The 16396-nt window shown below is 25.0% G+C and overlaps 1 protein-coding gene across 1 annotated transcript; it reads right to left on the bottom strand.

The window, feature by feature from the left end:
- Window positions 1-1594: 1594 nt before the first annotated feature.
- Window positions 1595-5423, bottom strand: LOC145845165 (uncharacterized). Its single transcript, XM_082952587.1, has 5 exons — window positions 5186-5423; window positions 4133-4313; window positions 2784-2919; window positions 2283-2432; window positions 1595-1933 (listed from the first exon to the last, which is right to left on the bottom strand). The coding sequence occupies exons 1-5, from the start codon at window positions 5421-5423 to the stop codon at window positions 1775-1777; spliced, it is 864 nt and encodes a 287-aa protein (XP_082808713.1). The 3' UTR covers window positions 1595-1774.
- Between the last annotated feature and the right edge of the window lie 10973 nt (window positions 5424-16396).

Below are 16396 nucleotides of genomic sequence, written 5' to 3'. Positions count from 1 at the left end.
AATAGTTAATTCAAATCTGGAAGCATTGTGAAAAAACCGATAGAAATTATGATTCTTTTAAAAATAAGACTATATTTATTACCATGTCATTTTGAAGTTGGTTTATATTGAAAAATAAAATAAAACTTGAACTTTAAAATAACTTTAATTATTTTAAGAAACAGATCAAAACTTGCATCACTCGATATTTTAACTAGAAATAAATAATAAAATAAACAAAAAACTTCAATTAAGTTTAAACCTAACTGCTACAAATAATTTCCTAAATACATGTTTATAGAACTTAGCTTAGAAAAAAAGTTAAATTAATAATTATACTTTAGTTTACAAAAATCTACCATACATTATATTTAATATTTTAAAACCTGACTGAGGTAGTTGCATTAAAAAATTTAATTATTATTTAAAAAATTTATACTTAAAATAAAAATATATTTTGCTAGGATTTTTTTTTACATATTTAAAAATACTTTAATTTGTTTTAAATTTACTAAATTTTAGGTTAATCATTTTACTGAATTTCCAACATTAAACAGAAATTTTAAACTTTTGTACATTTATAACTTCTCAAGAAAATTTAAGAACTTTTTGTCATGGAAAAAAGTTAGTATTGAGCTTAGTAAAAATAAATATTAAAGTTTTCATGGTTGCCACTGATCAAGCTGAGAAAAATTTCCTGACTTTTCCTGACATTTTACCAAAATTTTCCTGACTTTTCTAAATCAGTTTTACTTATATAAATTGTTCACTTAGTTTAATAAAATACTACCCAAACTATCTAATATAAAATCCTTTAATAAAAAAATAATTAAAAAAGAATATACTTAAGTAACTGTAAAAAAAGACGTAAAAAAGTAAACTATATATCTGTTGCATAAAATAGTTCCTCTTATCATTTAGTATAAAATTTGTAACAAATAAATATATTCTTATTTTCTTTAAAAACTTAAGTTACTTTACAAAAAATACAAACAATAAGTAAACTTAATCTTAGTCTATACTTCTCTTATAACTTAATTTATAAATTTAAAAAATTTTGAAAAAATTTTAAAGAGGTAAAGTATACACATAAACTTGTTACATAAAATACTAAACTAACTGCTTAGTTATAAAGAACTCAATTATTTAAACAAAAAACACTTTGATTCTAAAATTAACTTTTGTGTATATATCACAGTTTCACTATGGAATTGTCCTTGCTACAGATCATCAATACTAAAAAGCTTACAAAATCTGCTTGTTCAAGTAGGGTACTTGTTCAATATTTAAATGGAAAACTTTTGCTGTTTTATAAAGGATATTTTACTAATTTATACCAGGTGGAGGCATTGGAAATAAAATTAAATATTTTTGTAAATTTCTATGAAAATTTTGGAAATTTTTTCTGACTGTAAAGGACTTTTAATTAATTTTTACCATTTGAAGGCTTTAGAAAACAAGGAATTTTGTAAATTTAAACTGACAAAATGTGACTTTTTTTAAATTTTATCAAATTTCCTGACTTTTCCTGACTTTTTTTTCAAAACCCCCCATTTTTTCCTGACTTTTGTCATTTTTTTAAATTTTTCCTGACTTTTCCTGATTTCCTGACCGAGTGGCAACCCTGAGTTTTAGAACTCTAAAAAAAATAAGAACTTTATAATCCAATGTGTTTTAGAAATATAAATAAAAGTCTAATAAAATTCAGTAACAAATCATTTGTACCTATAAATTTGACCCTAAATAATCAACATTGCTACATATCGTAAACATTAAGTCTATATTTGAAAATTGTTTATTTTTTATCACTAGAATTTCCATTAATTTTGCTTGCGGAATTACTGTTATTGCCATTAATTTTATTGTTATTAGGCTTCTTGGTGATTAGTGTTCTGTATTTTCTTCTAACATGAGTCTCGTAATGCCTCCTGTATTCTGCTGTGCTTCTTATTACCTTAGATAAAATATTTTCATTAAAATTTTAAAACTTAATATATACCTAAATAACTAAAAAAATCATAAGTTTAATTAAAACAGTACAGTATTTATTTAAAGTTACAACTTGAATACAAAAGTTGGCCTTACAATAGTATGTAAACTCTAGTACTAAAACACAATTTATAAATTTTAAAACTTATAAAATATTTATGTAAACTATTAAGATTTAAAATATAATATGACTAAAAAGGAGTTTTTTACTAACTTAGTAATGATATTTTTTGATCAATAAGGATATAAAAAACACCTAATGATAATTTATGGTTCTTATCAGAACTTTTTAAACATTTAATTTAACTACTCACCTGTTTAGTGATGATATTTCTCTGAGTGTTTATCAGTTCGCTCATAGTCGCACTCTTTGGTGGCGCTTTCAGATATCCGGCCCTCCTGAGAAATCTGTATGTGAACACAGTACCGAACACTGTGCACAGTGTGCGAGGTATCTTCAGTATCTGTTGATAATAAATTATTTTCATTGAATTTTTTGTAACATATATAGTTACGAACACCGCACATAAGGTGCGAAGAATTTACAACCGCTGGTTAATTGAACAAAGTTTGTTAGTCTATATTATATTTTACTATAATTATAAAAAGTTAGCTAAATTAGAAATATAAATGTGAGTATTGGATACAAACATGCTTCTTTGTACAGCTTTAAAATAAAAAAAAAGTAATTAAATGAAATCTGATACTAACACTAATCTCATATACAGCATATATGCGAGAACAATTTTTGTAAAACTCTTTTTGTGTACAGCATTAAAATTCAATGTTTTGTAATTATATTTTTCAATACAAACCTCGTATATGGCATACGTGAGTACAATTTTTCCAGCGTCAGGAGACTTCAATATCTCTCCGAAGTATCCCATGCCCATATAATCGAGGAATTTGAACAACCCGATCGCGTCGAAATATGATATCACGTCCACACCTCTGTGGGTACAAGAAATGTTTGTAATCTTAACTTATACTGAGATAAAATATTTATAAAATTATTAACTATTTTAAGATCTATTGACAGAGGACTAAGCTTTGACAGTCACTGGAGTAAATATTCATTGGAAGTCTCTACAACTTTTCATAGATACAATAAATTTTGTCAGAGTTGTTCAAAGTGTGCACACAAGTTTTTATTAGTAGTAGAAACATTACTCAAATAGTCGGAAATAGTTTGTACTTTTTTTTTGATAGCTTATAAAAAGTTTTAATATGCCGTTGTTTACCAACAAACGCTATAAAACTATAAGAATTGTATATTTTGTATAGAGAAAGCTTATAATGAGCAATCTAGAAAGCACATATTTTCAAGTTATCTATGCTGCACAGTTTTGAGGAATTTTAAAAATAGCTGCTCTTTAGTATCTCACTGTAAGTAAAATAAAGTTTCAATTGTGATTTAACACTTTCTTGAAAATGACTGTATGAAATAGTACATTAAATTAAAAATAAGCTTTGAAAAACTATTTCAATTGCTACATCAAAAAATTTAAACTTTTTACACACTATTTATACAACAGTATTGTACAAAAATCATAATTGTTAAACTTATTTAAAATAGTAGTTAATTGTGTACTATAAGTATTAAATGTTTACAAATAATTTATTCCTTTTAGAAAATACTTGAACTCTAACTTGATAAAAATTTCAAAATTAATTACTATTTAGAAAAAAATACCAAAATAAGAAATTTAAAATAGTTATTTCAACAAAAATAAATATATTTTTCGTAAACAAGCTTTTAAGTGTTATTTACTTCTTTAGATTAACACTTCTTTTCTAAACAACATATTTTCACCATAACTTTTATAGATAGAAGAAAACTATTGTTATTGAAAAACTTTTTAAGAATATGATTTCAATTTAGTATAATAATTTAAAATCTGATATAACCATAAATTGGTAAACAGTTCTTAAAAACAAGAAAAGATTAAAACTTTCCTATAATAGAAACAAAACAATAACTAATACATTCAGCAAATAGTATATAGTTATAAATAATTAATCAACACATATGTCAAATATAAAATACATAATTCCCAGCTTTTTAAACTACAACTAATATGCTGAGCAAAAAGTAGATTGAAGATTTTTAAGCAAGTGGATATCAAGATTTTCATACAACAATTAATAAAACAAACATACTAACATGCTCAACAAGTAGTATATAGATGACAACCACACAGCAGTGGTGCTCACGTAAACACCAATCAACACGCTACCGTACTGCTGAAACAATATCTTGAACTTTTGCACGTAACCTATCGACTTGTCCTTGAACATCAGCTTTAAAGCTTCTATCTCGTTGTCTGATTCCTTCTTTGCTTCGCCTGTATAAGAATGTTGGTTGAAGTTTAAAACTTTCTTCAAAGTATTATAAATAAAATTTCACGTAAAAATTATGGTTTTAATAACAAATATAAACTAAGAGCTATTAATATATCTTTAATTAAAAATACAATCTATTAAAATCCGTAAACTGAAAATGTTATTATAATATTATGCTTCAGTTTATTGTAAAATTGCATAGATAAGTTTTAGGCGTGTATACAAAACTTTTCAGCAAATAATGTACTTTTTTAAGTATACAACTGCTTGTAAACATGTTTAAATAAAAGAAAATATAAACTTAAAAAAGAGGAAAACATAAAATTCTTATAGAGTTGAAACAAACTACTTATTTGCAGCTATTCATCTATTATTAAAATAAGTAGTTTAAAAATTTGAAAACACATACAATATTTTTTACTTCATTAATTATCATAATGCTTAAATAAAAAAAACATGTTTTGTTAAACAATCTCTTGTTAGTTTTGTATATGTATACAATTCAGAATACCTACACAAATTAATTTCTTACTAACCAATTATTAAAAAAAAAATCATTTATTAAAGTTCTTCCATATTTTTTAGAAGAAAAAGTAACAAAATGAATAAAATACTATTTATTTTTTAATCAATATACAACTAAAAAGTATAAAAATATTAAACTGTACAAACAGTACCTATTCATCAATAACTTTAAGATTTAGTTTTTCTTAAATTTTAATAAATTATTCTATATACAACTATAACTAAAATACAAATTACATATAATGATTAGTTCTAAACTCTATTAACTATTGTAAACTGTGAGTGACCTTAAAGTCTTGGATATCACGCATATATTTGAAGCATATTAAATTAAAATAAAAAGTCTCACCATTTTCTTGTAAAAATGTATGTGTTGTATGCAAGTGTTGATTATGTTTAAGCAGGATTTTGTCGTTTGCTGTTGTAATGTCATTATCACTGCTTAGATGTGAAAAGTTTTGCACCTGCACTGAAGATCTTGCATTATGACGTAATAACAGACTTCTGGTGAGGTTTTTACTCCTGATTAAGTTGTTGTGACACTTGAACTTGGTAAGGTGCTTGCTTAAATTTCTTAGTATTAACATATTAATTCTGTGGCAAACTTATTCAATTCAAATATACTTTAATATTATATTTTCTACCATTTTAAGAACCAACATTACAGTGGTAAACATATGTTAAAAATTGGTACTTTTTTATTTAGACAAATTTGTGTATAGTTAGTTCTGTGCATAGTTTGTGTATATTTATTAATCTTTAAATAAAAATAAAGACTTAAGTAGTTTTAAAAAATTAATCATTAAAAACAGTTGTAATTATCATCTGGTACAAAGGGGCTGATAGCTGCTGTTTATACTAGTAAAAAGGGAGTTAAAGTTGTTAAACTGGTTTATGTCTTTGGCTAAAAAATTTTTTGTTAAACTATGCCTGAAAAACTTTAATGTGCACTGAAACTGTACTAGGTAGTGAAGTTTTTTTAAACATATTTTTGATAAAATTTCTTATAAAATATTGTTTCTTCTAATTAAATAAAAATATTAATTGTACTTAGTGCTGTCAAAAATATATATTAACCATAAAAAAGTTTTGTAACTTAGTCTAAGAAATATACATACTTAATATTCTAGTTTGAACAGAACAGGGTTGCCAAGGTTTTTGAAAAATTTCTTTCAGGCATTTTAGAGAACAAATTTTTGGGATTCTTTTAGTTTAAAGTCTAGCTTAAGGTAAAAAATTTGTCTTAATTAATGTAAAAACATTGAAAAGATACTGTTAAGCTACTTTAATTGTGTTTTTTTTTTAAAGTTTTGATAACAAAAAAAAATCTATATGATAGATTTTTAGAGTCAAATCGAAATTTCATTACTTAACATGCAAAAGTTATTTAGAATTCCATATTTTTAGTGATTTTTGTTCAAAATTCCAGGTTATTCCAGATATTTTTAGCCTAAATTGTTAAATTCCAGGTTTTAACAGGATTACAGGTTTTTTGGCAACCATAACAGGACGTATTCTTTAGTTTTCAAAAGATAGAGTAAACAGTAAACTTAGAGAAAAATAATTTCAAACATTTGTTAAATTTTATTTATTAGTAATAATAGAGGGTTGCCACTCATTTTTTGCTAGTCTGAGTTTTACACAATGAATTGACCTAAGTAAACTGATTCATCCTGAACTTTTAAGAATCATTTTAAAAATTGCTTGTAACACAAACACAATTTTATTTTTAAGAGTAGTGAAGATCTAGCCACTAGGTTAAAAAATTGCGATAACCATTTCAAAATCAATAAATAATCAAGTTCTTGAATAAAATTGGTTATAAAGAATAACTAAAAATTGAAATAGGATCAACTAAATCTGATTTAAGATCTAGAAGAAAATCTTTCCTGCTAAGATTAGAAAAACAAATTCTTGAGTTTTTCATAAAAAAAAAATATATCTTGAGTCATCATGAATTTAAAAAATATAATTCAAAATATCTTGAGATTTTAAAAAAACTTCAAAATATCCTGAGTGTGTGGTAACCCTGTAACAGGACTTATTCTTTATCCTGAGAATTTTTTAATTTAGAAATATCTTGAACAATTTTGAATGTCCTGAGTGAGTAACAACCCTGTACAATAAGCTAAAGTGGCATTTTTAGGTTCATACAGTTTACTTTGTTTTTAAATAGATTAACTAAACATTTTTGTGATAATTGCAACACATAAAAGTTATTTCAACAGAAAAATCAAATGTAGCATTTTTTATAAGCACCCAAATATTTAATTAACATATCATTGTCAGTTATGTTTGTCATTGACAGTGTTTATAACTTTTCTGACAGTTTTTGATTTCTCATAAAAAACTTTGACTTTTTTTTCAAATTTTTTCATAAACTTGTTAAAGTACAAGCACTTGAAAAATAAAACTAATACTAAGCCTTGGTTAATACAAAAATAATGAAAGAAAATAAAAATAAAAATTCATGAGGTCATAAATATGTTTTTAACTAGCTGATCTTATTAATTAAGTTTTATTTTAGCTAACAGAAACTATTGACTGCATAAAAAACTTAAATAAAACTTTTCAGGTGTATGAGATCATAGTAGGTGAAATAAATAGGTTCTTAATAAAAAGTATAATTAAATAAGTAGTAATCACTGGACTAAAACTTCTCCTTTACTTATAAACTATCTTCTTCATACTTTTATAGTAAAAGTCAATTACTAATGTTTTAAACTTACTATCAAATACAGTTGTTAAATTTAAGTAATTTTTTGATTGATTTTATGAAATATTTATTTTTAATATGTTTAAAATTCAATTAATTTATCTCTTTAAACTAATTAATTATTTTTTGTGAAACTTTGAGGTCTCTTTTAAAATTTTTACTTAGTTTTTTAATTTTCAAGACAATTAACAATGAAAAAACTGTGGTCATTTATGTACAGTAACCTCTTGCTTATTTACGCATATTGTTTCCACAGAAAAAGTGAGTAAAGATATGAGAGATCGTAAAGATACTAGAGGTACCAAATATACTTACTATAATGGCTGTTTTTTTATATTGCTTCTAGTTACGAGCAGACTTGGGATTTTCCCACTTTTAACAGTTTGTTTACTTAAGTTATAAATATGAAAACAAAAGATAAAACTATACATATAAAAAAAGGGTGTAGTTTTATATAAAATAATAATATTTGTAGCAAAATTTTACTAATTTTAATAATAAATAAATTTTTTCTTTATCTTTATTTGTATGTGACTTATTTGATACTTAACATTTATATGCTATTCTACTTAGCAAATTCAATTTATAGTTAAGCATTTGTTTACAATCAAAAATGGTGTGGTGTCTAGATTAAAAATTTTTTCTATAGCCTTTAACAAAAATATGCATTTGGTGCTGTAACGGATTTCTTCTTATAAACAAAAATATATAAAATATAACAAAAATGTTTAAAAAATATTGTTTATGTTACTACAACTTTTTAACAAAGTGTAAAGATTGAGGTGAGTTAGCATTTAAAAACATATTTTTAATTAAAAATATACAATAAACCTAATTTGTATAATATTGAAAAAAAAAAAAAAATTATTTCTTGATTTTGTCGTAATTCTAAAATGCGTAAAGATGCAAGAGGTTACTGTATGCATTTTTTTAAGCAAAAATAAAAGTACTTAAAAGATATTTAAAAATTTTATTTTGTATAATAAAAACTTAATTTAAATTTATAATCCAAGCACATTTAAAACATGAACAAATTTTTGTAACTAAAAATGTCTAAATTGTCCATGTTCTTAAATTGAAGTTTTTAAAATCAACACACGTAAAACTAAATCATTAAAATTATATGTTTAATGCAAGCTTATTTTTTGTGAATCTTACTAATTAATAATTTTAATTATCTATAAAAAACATACAACAATCAAAATTCCCATTGACGTGAAGAATTTTAACTGTATGATTTCTGGTATCTAGCACCAGGACCTCCCTAACTTCTTGGCTTCATTACTTCTTGGATTAGCTATCAGATGAGATTTGTTGGAGGATATATTTGACCTTGTTCTTGGATGCCTCATTAACAAATATCTGGCAATAAGCTTTATGGATGACATACACTTGAGAAACACAGACGTCCTATACTCTGATTTTGACACCATTACTTCAAATCTGGCTTTGCCAAGGAGAAGGATTGGCTTCTGGAGCTTGTATTTGAGGGCTTCAGGGTGATGAATGTATAATAAAGGTAAATATATTTTTAGAATTTTAGAACCAATGAAATTTTTGAACACTCACAAATATGGTTACTGTCTGGTGTGAAGAAAAATCTATCAGTCATTTGGGAACACTTTATTTGCTTTCACGCGCTGTTTTGAGTTATTTTCATTTAAATCAGTATTTTCCAAAGTGGGCCATAACAGAAATATAGGGGGCCATGAGTAGCAAGGGGGGAGGGCATGAGGTGTAAAAGGGCCACACTGGGGCTACTTACACAAGATATTCTGGAGTTGATGATGAAGAGCAAAAAAATGTCTTGGGTGTTTTAATAGTAGTATTTTGGGTAATTCTGTTGGAGGGGGCCATAGCTTTTTGAACTAATGTATAGGGAGCCTTTTGAAAAAAAGTTTGGAACACCCTGATTTAAATAGCAACAAAAATAAAACTTTTAAAGTCATTTCTATACTTTCTTTTTCACCAAACCAAGTAATAAATTTAAGTTTAAAAAATGGTTAGCACACTTTTTAAACTTAAATTTACTACTGCAAATATTGACCATGGAAACTATAGACTACAATTAGCACGACACTGCATCTTCAGATTTTTACAATCATTTACAATCAAATTTTATATTTGCCCTTTCTAAAACCAACCACAAAAAATTTACCAAACTATTCAAAAGAACATTATAAAAACCATATTTTTATAGTAAAAAAAAGGCTCAAAGTTAATAAAACTAGCCTGAGTTTTGCAAAAAATTCACACAGACAGAGTTTTAAAGTTATTTTAAACTAGCCTGAGTTAGCCTAATTATGTATGCCAAAAGTGTGTCATTAAGGTTTTTTTTAGTAAACAGTGTTTTAACTCATGTGTATTTTTACTCACTCGCTTAATCTCCAAAATATGTTTTTGTTGTAGTGAGACATATGTTTTTTCTTTAACTTTTATTAAAACATAGAAAACAAAAGAGTTTAAAGACCAAACTATTTGTCCACACACAAACAAAAAATAGTGAGCCATAAATTGAAATTTTACAAAGAAAAATCTTCAGGTGTATTCGAAAATAACATTTAACTTCTTTCTTTTATTATTAATGTAAATATTTAATTATACAAACAAAGGCAGGTTCAATCGTCTTTTTTCAGGCAGTCTATGGAAATTATGTTGAAATTTGGAAATTATTGTTTTAAAGTATATTAATTTTCATCTAATTAAATTCGTTAAGTAAGTATTAAAACAAAATGAATTGTTTTAATTTGTAAGTTAAGTAAAGTTTTACACAAAATATTCACTTGTCATTGCAATTACAATATTTATTAATTTTAAGTTTATTTCAATTTAAAAATGAAAGTATCTTTGAATCTAGGCTCAGATTTATATTCAAAACTAATTTTTGGAAAAGTCAAAAATTAAACAAAAGAAAAACTATTTAAATTTCTATATATACGAAACGTTTAAGTTTTATTGTTAAAAGCAGCTTAAAATAGTTTTAAGTTTTTGCTCGATGTCACATTTTCATATTTTATATCCATATTTTGTAATGTTCTAAAAATTTTAAAAATTAAATTAATTTAATAATCGAGTTAGAACTTAAAAAGTAACTAAAAGCTAAAAACATTAGTATTTACGATTGAAAATTGTTAGATTTAAAATCGAACTTAAAAAAATCAACCATAAAAACTTACAACAATAAAACTACACTTTTAAAAATTTTAAGAAACGACTACTATAAAACTATTTAATAGAAATATTTTAAAGTTCTAGTCTGATATACAAACTTGTTCTACTTACATAAACTGGGCGATATAATTGACTACTCTAGGCTTCTATATTACATTGTTTATTAAACGATAAAAATAAGCGCTCAAAAAGTTTGGTCTAAAGACCTGGTGTACAAAGGAACCTTTCGGTTATCGAGTCGTACACCACATGCTTATAAAATTTCTAACGACGTATAACACATAGTTTTTTTATCATTTAAATATTCAAATCTTTACTAATTTAAATGTTTAAACCTTTACTATAATATGTAGTTGAAAAGAGTTTCTCATTAAAACAGAAAAATTCTCTTCTTTACAGAATATTAAAACACTCATACACTCATAATTGTCAACTGAGAAGTATTGTCTAATCGCAAAAAAGTATTTGTTGCAGGTTTTTTTCGAAAGACCTTCAGAACCAGTTTTTTTAAAACCAGTTTTTTTTAAATCACATTCTGACCAACTTGTACGTGAAACCTTTAAGACGTTTTTCCTAAGTAGTCACTGCACTACCACATTGATGACTAAATTTTTAAATGATATTATTTTTTTCCTAGGTGATAAGAACATCTTTGAAAATTCAACTAAGAGGTCGATTCGATCCGTACACAAAACTGTTCTTATACGAACAGAACCAAAAACTAAGTTTAGTAACTCCGAAGTTCTGTTAGAAAACTTTTTAAAAACATTGTCAATGTAAGTAAATTTTAATTACTTTCAACACTGGACTGAATATTTCTGAGGGCAAGTCATTTTTAAAGCTGTTGAACTCCTTGATCTTGTTTTAACTTTCGTTACGAAGTTGTATAACCATGAGAAAGAAAAGTTGTTTTGAAGTATTTTCCCTCCGCTTTTAAGATAGCAAGGACTAAGGAGAACAGAGTCTGGTAGAACGCTCACCATACCCGTCAAAATTTTAACTTCTGCTTGACTGGAACAAAAGATGCCCACGGAAAATAAAATACCTCCGAAATAAACTTTTGATGGATTTTAGTTCACCACCACAGATCAATGGGTCAAGTATCTAAAAAGTTTTATGAATTGTTTGGTTCTTCTTCTTATTTTAAAAACTAGATGTCTGTGAAGATTGGTTAAGTAATTTAAAAAACTGGAAGCTTTTTGTGTATAGTTTATTGAACGACAAAAAAAGCGCTTAAAATATTTGGTGTTAGGATCTGGTGAACGAAAAAACCTTTCAGTTATCGATTCGCACACCACGGATACCTTTAACGTCTTGTCCAGGAGTTGTTCATTTGTAAAGATGTAAAAAGTGTCATCTACGTATTAAGGATGCACAAGAGGTCTTTTGCAGCTCAAAAACAGCTCACTTTCTAGGTAGCCAACAAAAATATTGGCCAAGATTGGACCCAGAGGTGAACCTATTACCACCCCATCTACTTGTTTGTACATTTTACCATAAAACTAAACTCAACCCCCAAAACAGCTTTTAATATTGAGTGATACAATAACTTTAAACAAAAACCAATAACCTCAACTACTGAAATACTAGTTAACAAGCTTTTGATATTATATGAATCATATAACTGTTTTTGCCTTTAAAAACTTATTTTTTCTACAAATTGAGAAAAAATTTTAAGACAGTAATTTGAAAATTTGTCTTAAACTGGTGCAAGTTTTACTATAATTTAGCATTAACATTTTGTCGAGAACCTATCATGGATAAATTTAATCTTAAAGGACAATCGTTTTTATGTACTTTAGGAAAAACATAAAGTTTTGGACCTAATAAAGCCTACCGGTTTGATTAAATTTTACGTCATTTCATTAATGTATTTATGTTTTTACCAACCTAAAATTCAACTATAGTATATACATAGTATCAAATCTTGTACAAAAATATAAGTGGTTCTGATTACCGTTGTTGCAATCAAAAGCTATAATGTGATTCATAAAAGTACACACTCCTTCTAAAGTCAGATATATCTGCTATTTGCTTTATTATTTGTAATCAAGAAACATGTTTTTACTGGCAGAACGTCTTTTTTTATTCCCACCAAACACGTAAACGTTACCTCTAGCCTGGACAGGACATTAAACTGTATCCAAGTGGTTTGCGACTCGGTAGTTAAGAGGTTTTTTCGTGCACCATGTCATGGGACCAAATAATTTGGGTGCTTTTTTTGGCGTTGCATAGGCAATAGAACTGTTTTGTGATAACGACGAGTAAACTTAATGCTTCACAGTATACGTCTTTGCAATTAACTTCTTTCACTCCGATTAAGGAATGAACAAGCTGACTAAAATGTTTTAAGGGTATTGACTACAAAACCTGTTTGAATAAAATCTGCTGGACTTTGTTTCTGTTTTTTTTTTAACCTGTGTCATTTCTAACACAGCTTTCAACTTTTTTAAAAGTCGTATTATCTGACAACATCGGAAGACGAACTTTTAAGAAAATTCTTTTTAACTTTTTTTTCATAGTCATAACTGAACCAATTACTTTCTGAATTTGATTCTGCTAATTCCAAATCACTATGAATGTAACTGAGAACAGTAAATAATTTGTGAAAAATGGGTAAAATCTAACTCAAAAAAGCTGATAGTTTTGCAAACGGCTGTATTTTGAATTAAAATAATAGTGAAATATGTATCAACGTTTTGAAAGCTTATTTGTTTTTAATAGATTTGAATGTTTCATTTAAAAAATTCATCCAGTACAATAGTTTTAGCTTTTAAAGTTGTGATACGACTTTTTATTTCGTTTGTTGTTTGCAGTAAGTAAGTTTACTTTGAAATAATTAATCTTTTTTTAATTTTGTTTTATATCAATCTGTAATTTTTTTGTCTTTTTATCATTGTTTATGTATATGTCATAAAATTTAAACCACTTTTAAAATGAATTTTAATTTACACTGTATTCTTAGTTTAAACTATTTATTGATAAATAATATTAAGCTTGTAGTAAAAAGCATTGCCAATAATATGTTGAAAACAACTTGAAAGTACAAGTAGTTTTTCTGTTATACCTTTAAGTTGAAAATGTTTAAATTTTTTATTATACAATTTCGATCGTTTTAAAACTTGTCTGTCAGTTTTACTGTTTTGATACTAGTGGTAAGGAATGAAAACCAATTACTTTTTTAAACTGAGCTTAGTTTCGTCTTCAATTAAAAGTCTTTGTTTTAAAATGTGGAATCGTAGTAGTATAATGTATCTTAAGCTAAAAAAATCATTATCAGAATAATTCTAATTAAGATAACAACAAAACCTTACTATCTTTAAGGTATATGCAAACTTTTAAGTTGTAAGAAAACAATTAAAATTTATTTTTGCTTTGCTTTTTTTTCGTTGGATAAATATTTTAAAAGTTACTTTTGCAATTTCTACCAATATAGTCAGACGGAGCATGATAATTTTGCATTAGGGGAAAATAAATTATATCATAACAACTTGTTCAGCTTGTATAGCTAGTTTAACAATAACTTTCAGGAAATTTAACTGTAGAAATCTCACTGTCAAATGTTGAAGCAAGGAAAATGCTTTAAACTGATAAAGGATAAGTTTTTTGCTGCTGTACTAGCCAACAATACCACTTACCATAAACATACTAGAGAAGAATTATTATAAAATATAGTAAAAGTGTTTTTTTTTAATACCAAATTAGTTTTTGTTTAAGCTCAATAGTTTTTTTTTTCTTATGTAAAATGTAATGAAAACATCAGAGGTATAAAAAAGAAGTTTAAGCATTCTAATACTGTGGAATAAGTAATTGCAATAAATGTTTGTTTATAATCATTCTTTTTTTTATGTTCGGTTTTTATTTGAATTTGAGTTAACATTGAGGGTTTTGTTTTCTTTTATAAAATGTTTTAGATTATTTTTTTGGTGAATCTAAGAAATTTGAGGTTTTTAATTGAACAAATAAGTAGTTGCCATTATTAAAAAAAGTTTGTTTGATCTTGTTGTTTGTGACATTTTTTTTAAAGGTAGAAACATCCCAATTAAAACAACATTTTAATTATTATTAAGAATTCTTAACACTTTTATAATGAGTAATTACTTATTCAGTATTACTTAATATTTAATATTTTACATAATAAACTAAAGAAATAATTTAGTAGAAGCAAATTATTAGAATCTTAGTTATATTTTGTTAATTCTATATTCTTTTTTTTTGATTGACTTATACTGAAATTACAAAAAAATGTACAAAATTTATTAGTTTGACAAGCATTATATTGATACTTTATATATACATAATAGCTTTAGTTTCTTTGTTTTTAATTTTATAAAAAATTAGTTAACATATTGAAATTAATTTAAGAACTTTTATTGGTTTACTGATATCTTTAAAGTGGCTATAGGTATTTTGTTTATTTAACTATGATAAGGTAGATAGAAAAATTTATATTGTTCAGAAATTAGTACTTTCTGTCTAAACATTAATTCATAAAATTAAAATTAAAAACTAAGCTTCATTGTAAATAAAAATTTTGTAGTAAAATTATTTTAAAATTTACAAAAATAGATATAATCACTTTATTTTGTAAATATAAACAGTTTTTGAAATATTTTGTTCAAGCATGCTGCTAGTTGATTTCATCATTAGTAATAAGAAGATTTAAATTGAATAGTTTTGTGAATTTATCACTAAATGTTCAAGTAGTTTATAAAATCACTGTTGCATAATAAAACTTCAATTAGTTTTCTACATATTGGATTTGCTGCATATTTACCCTTTTTTAAAATTTCTTCAATAATTTTTAAACTCAATTATTTTTTATATGTTAATTAATGATTTTTTTAAACAAATTTTAACAGATATTTGTTCATGTTTAAAAGATGTTTTTCATATATTAGATAATCAAACTAGAAACTAATGCAAAATCTTAACAAACAAAAAATTTAATTAAAAAAGTATTGTGCAACAAAATACCTTTTTTATTATGTTGGAATTAATACATACATCAAGTGTGAAAGCATATTTTTACAGTCCTTCTCTTAGTCATTTAAAAATAAGTTTATATAAGCCAAAAGCAGTTATTTACACTTAGTAAACTAAAATCATTGTACTGAAAAAGTGAGCACAGTAATTCACTGATTTATTTTTTTTTTTTTGTTAATAAAAAACAGAAGATTTACTTGTATTTATACTTACAAAATATATTTTATGTTATAAAAAACTATACTAAAAAAATATTAAATATATATGTATAAAGAGGTTTTTTAGGTCATGAGTTTTCCTGTGTACACTTTTTTAAAAATACAATAAATGAAATTAGTTATTAATAAACTAAGTCTGATTCACACTAGTTTTTATGCCTTTAAAAGTGGCAACCCTCTTATTAAATTCAATATTTTAAATTAATTTTTCTTGAAAGTATTTACAGTTAATTATTTAAACATTTAAAAGTTTTTCTTTTTTTTTTTACTAAAATATACAATGAAATACATAAATAAAATCTTTTGTATATTAAAAATATAATTACTATATGAATTCTTTTGTTATTTGATCTAATATTATTACTCTTTTATAATGGATACTTTTATAAAAAACAAGCTAGACTTATAAAAATAATGATATTTTTGTTTAAGATAATAAGTAAGATTTAATTACATAAAAACAAAGTAC

This window comes from Thalia democratica, chromosome 9 (assembly GCF_965202585.1).
Source record: "Thalia democratica chromosome 9, ktThaDemo2.hap1.1, whole genome shotgun sequence".
Taxonomy (NCBI): domain Eukaryota; kingdom Metazoa; phylum Chordata; class Thaliacea; order Salpida; family Salpidae; genus Thalia; species Thalia democratica.
The sequence above is the reverse complement of the archived record's forward strand: the minus strand, read 5'-3'. Positions and strand labels throughout refer to the sequence as shown.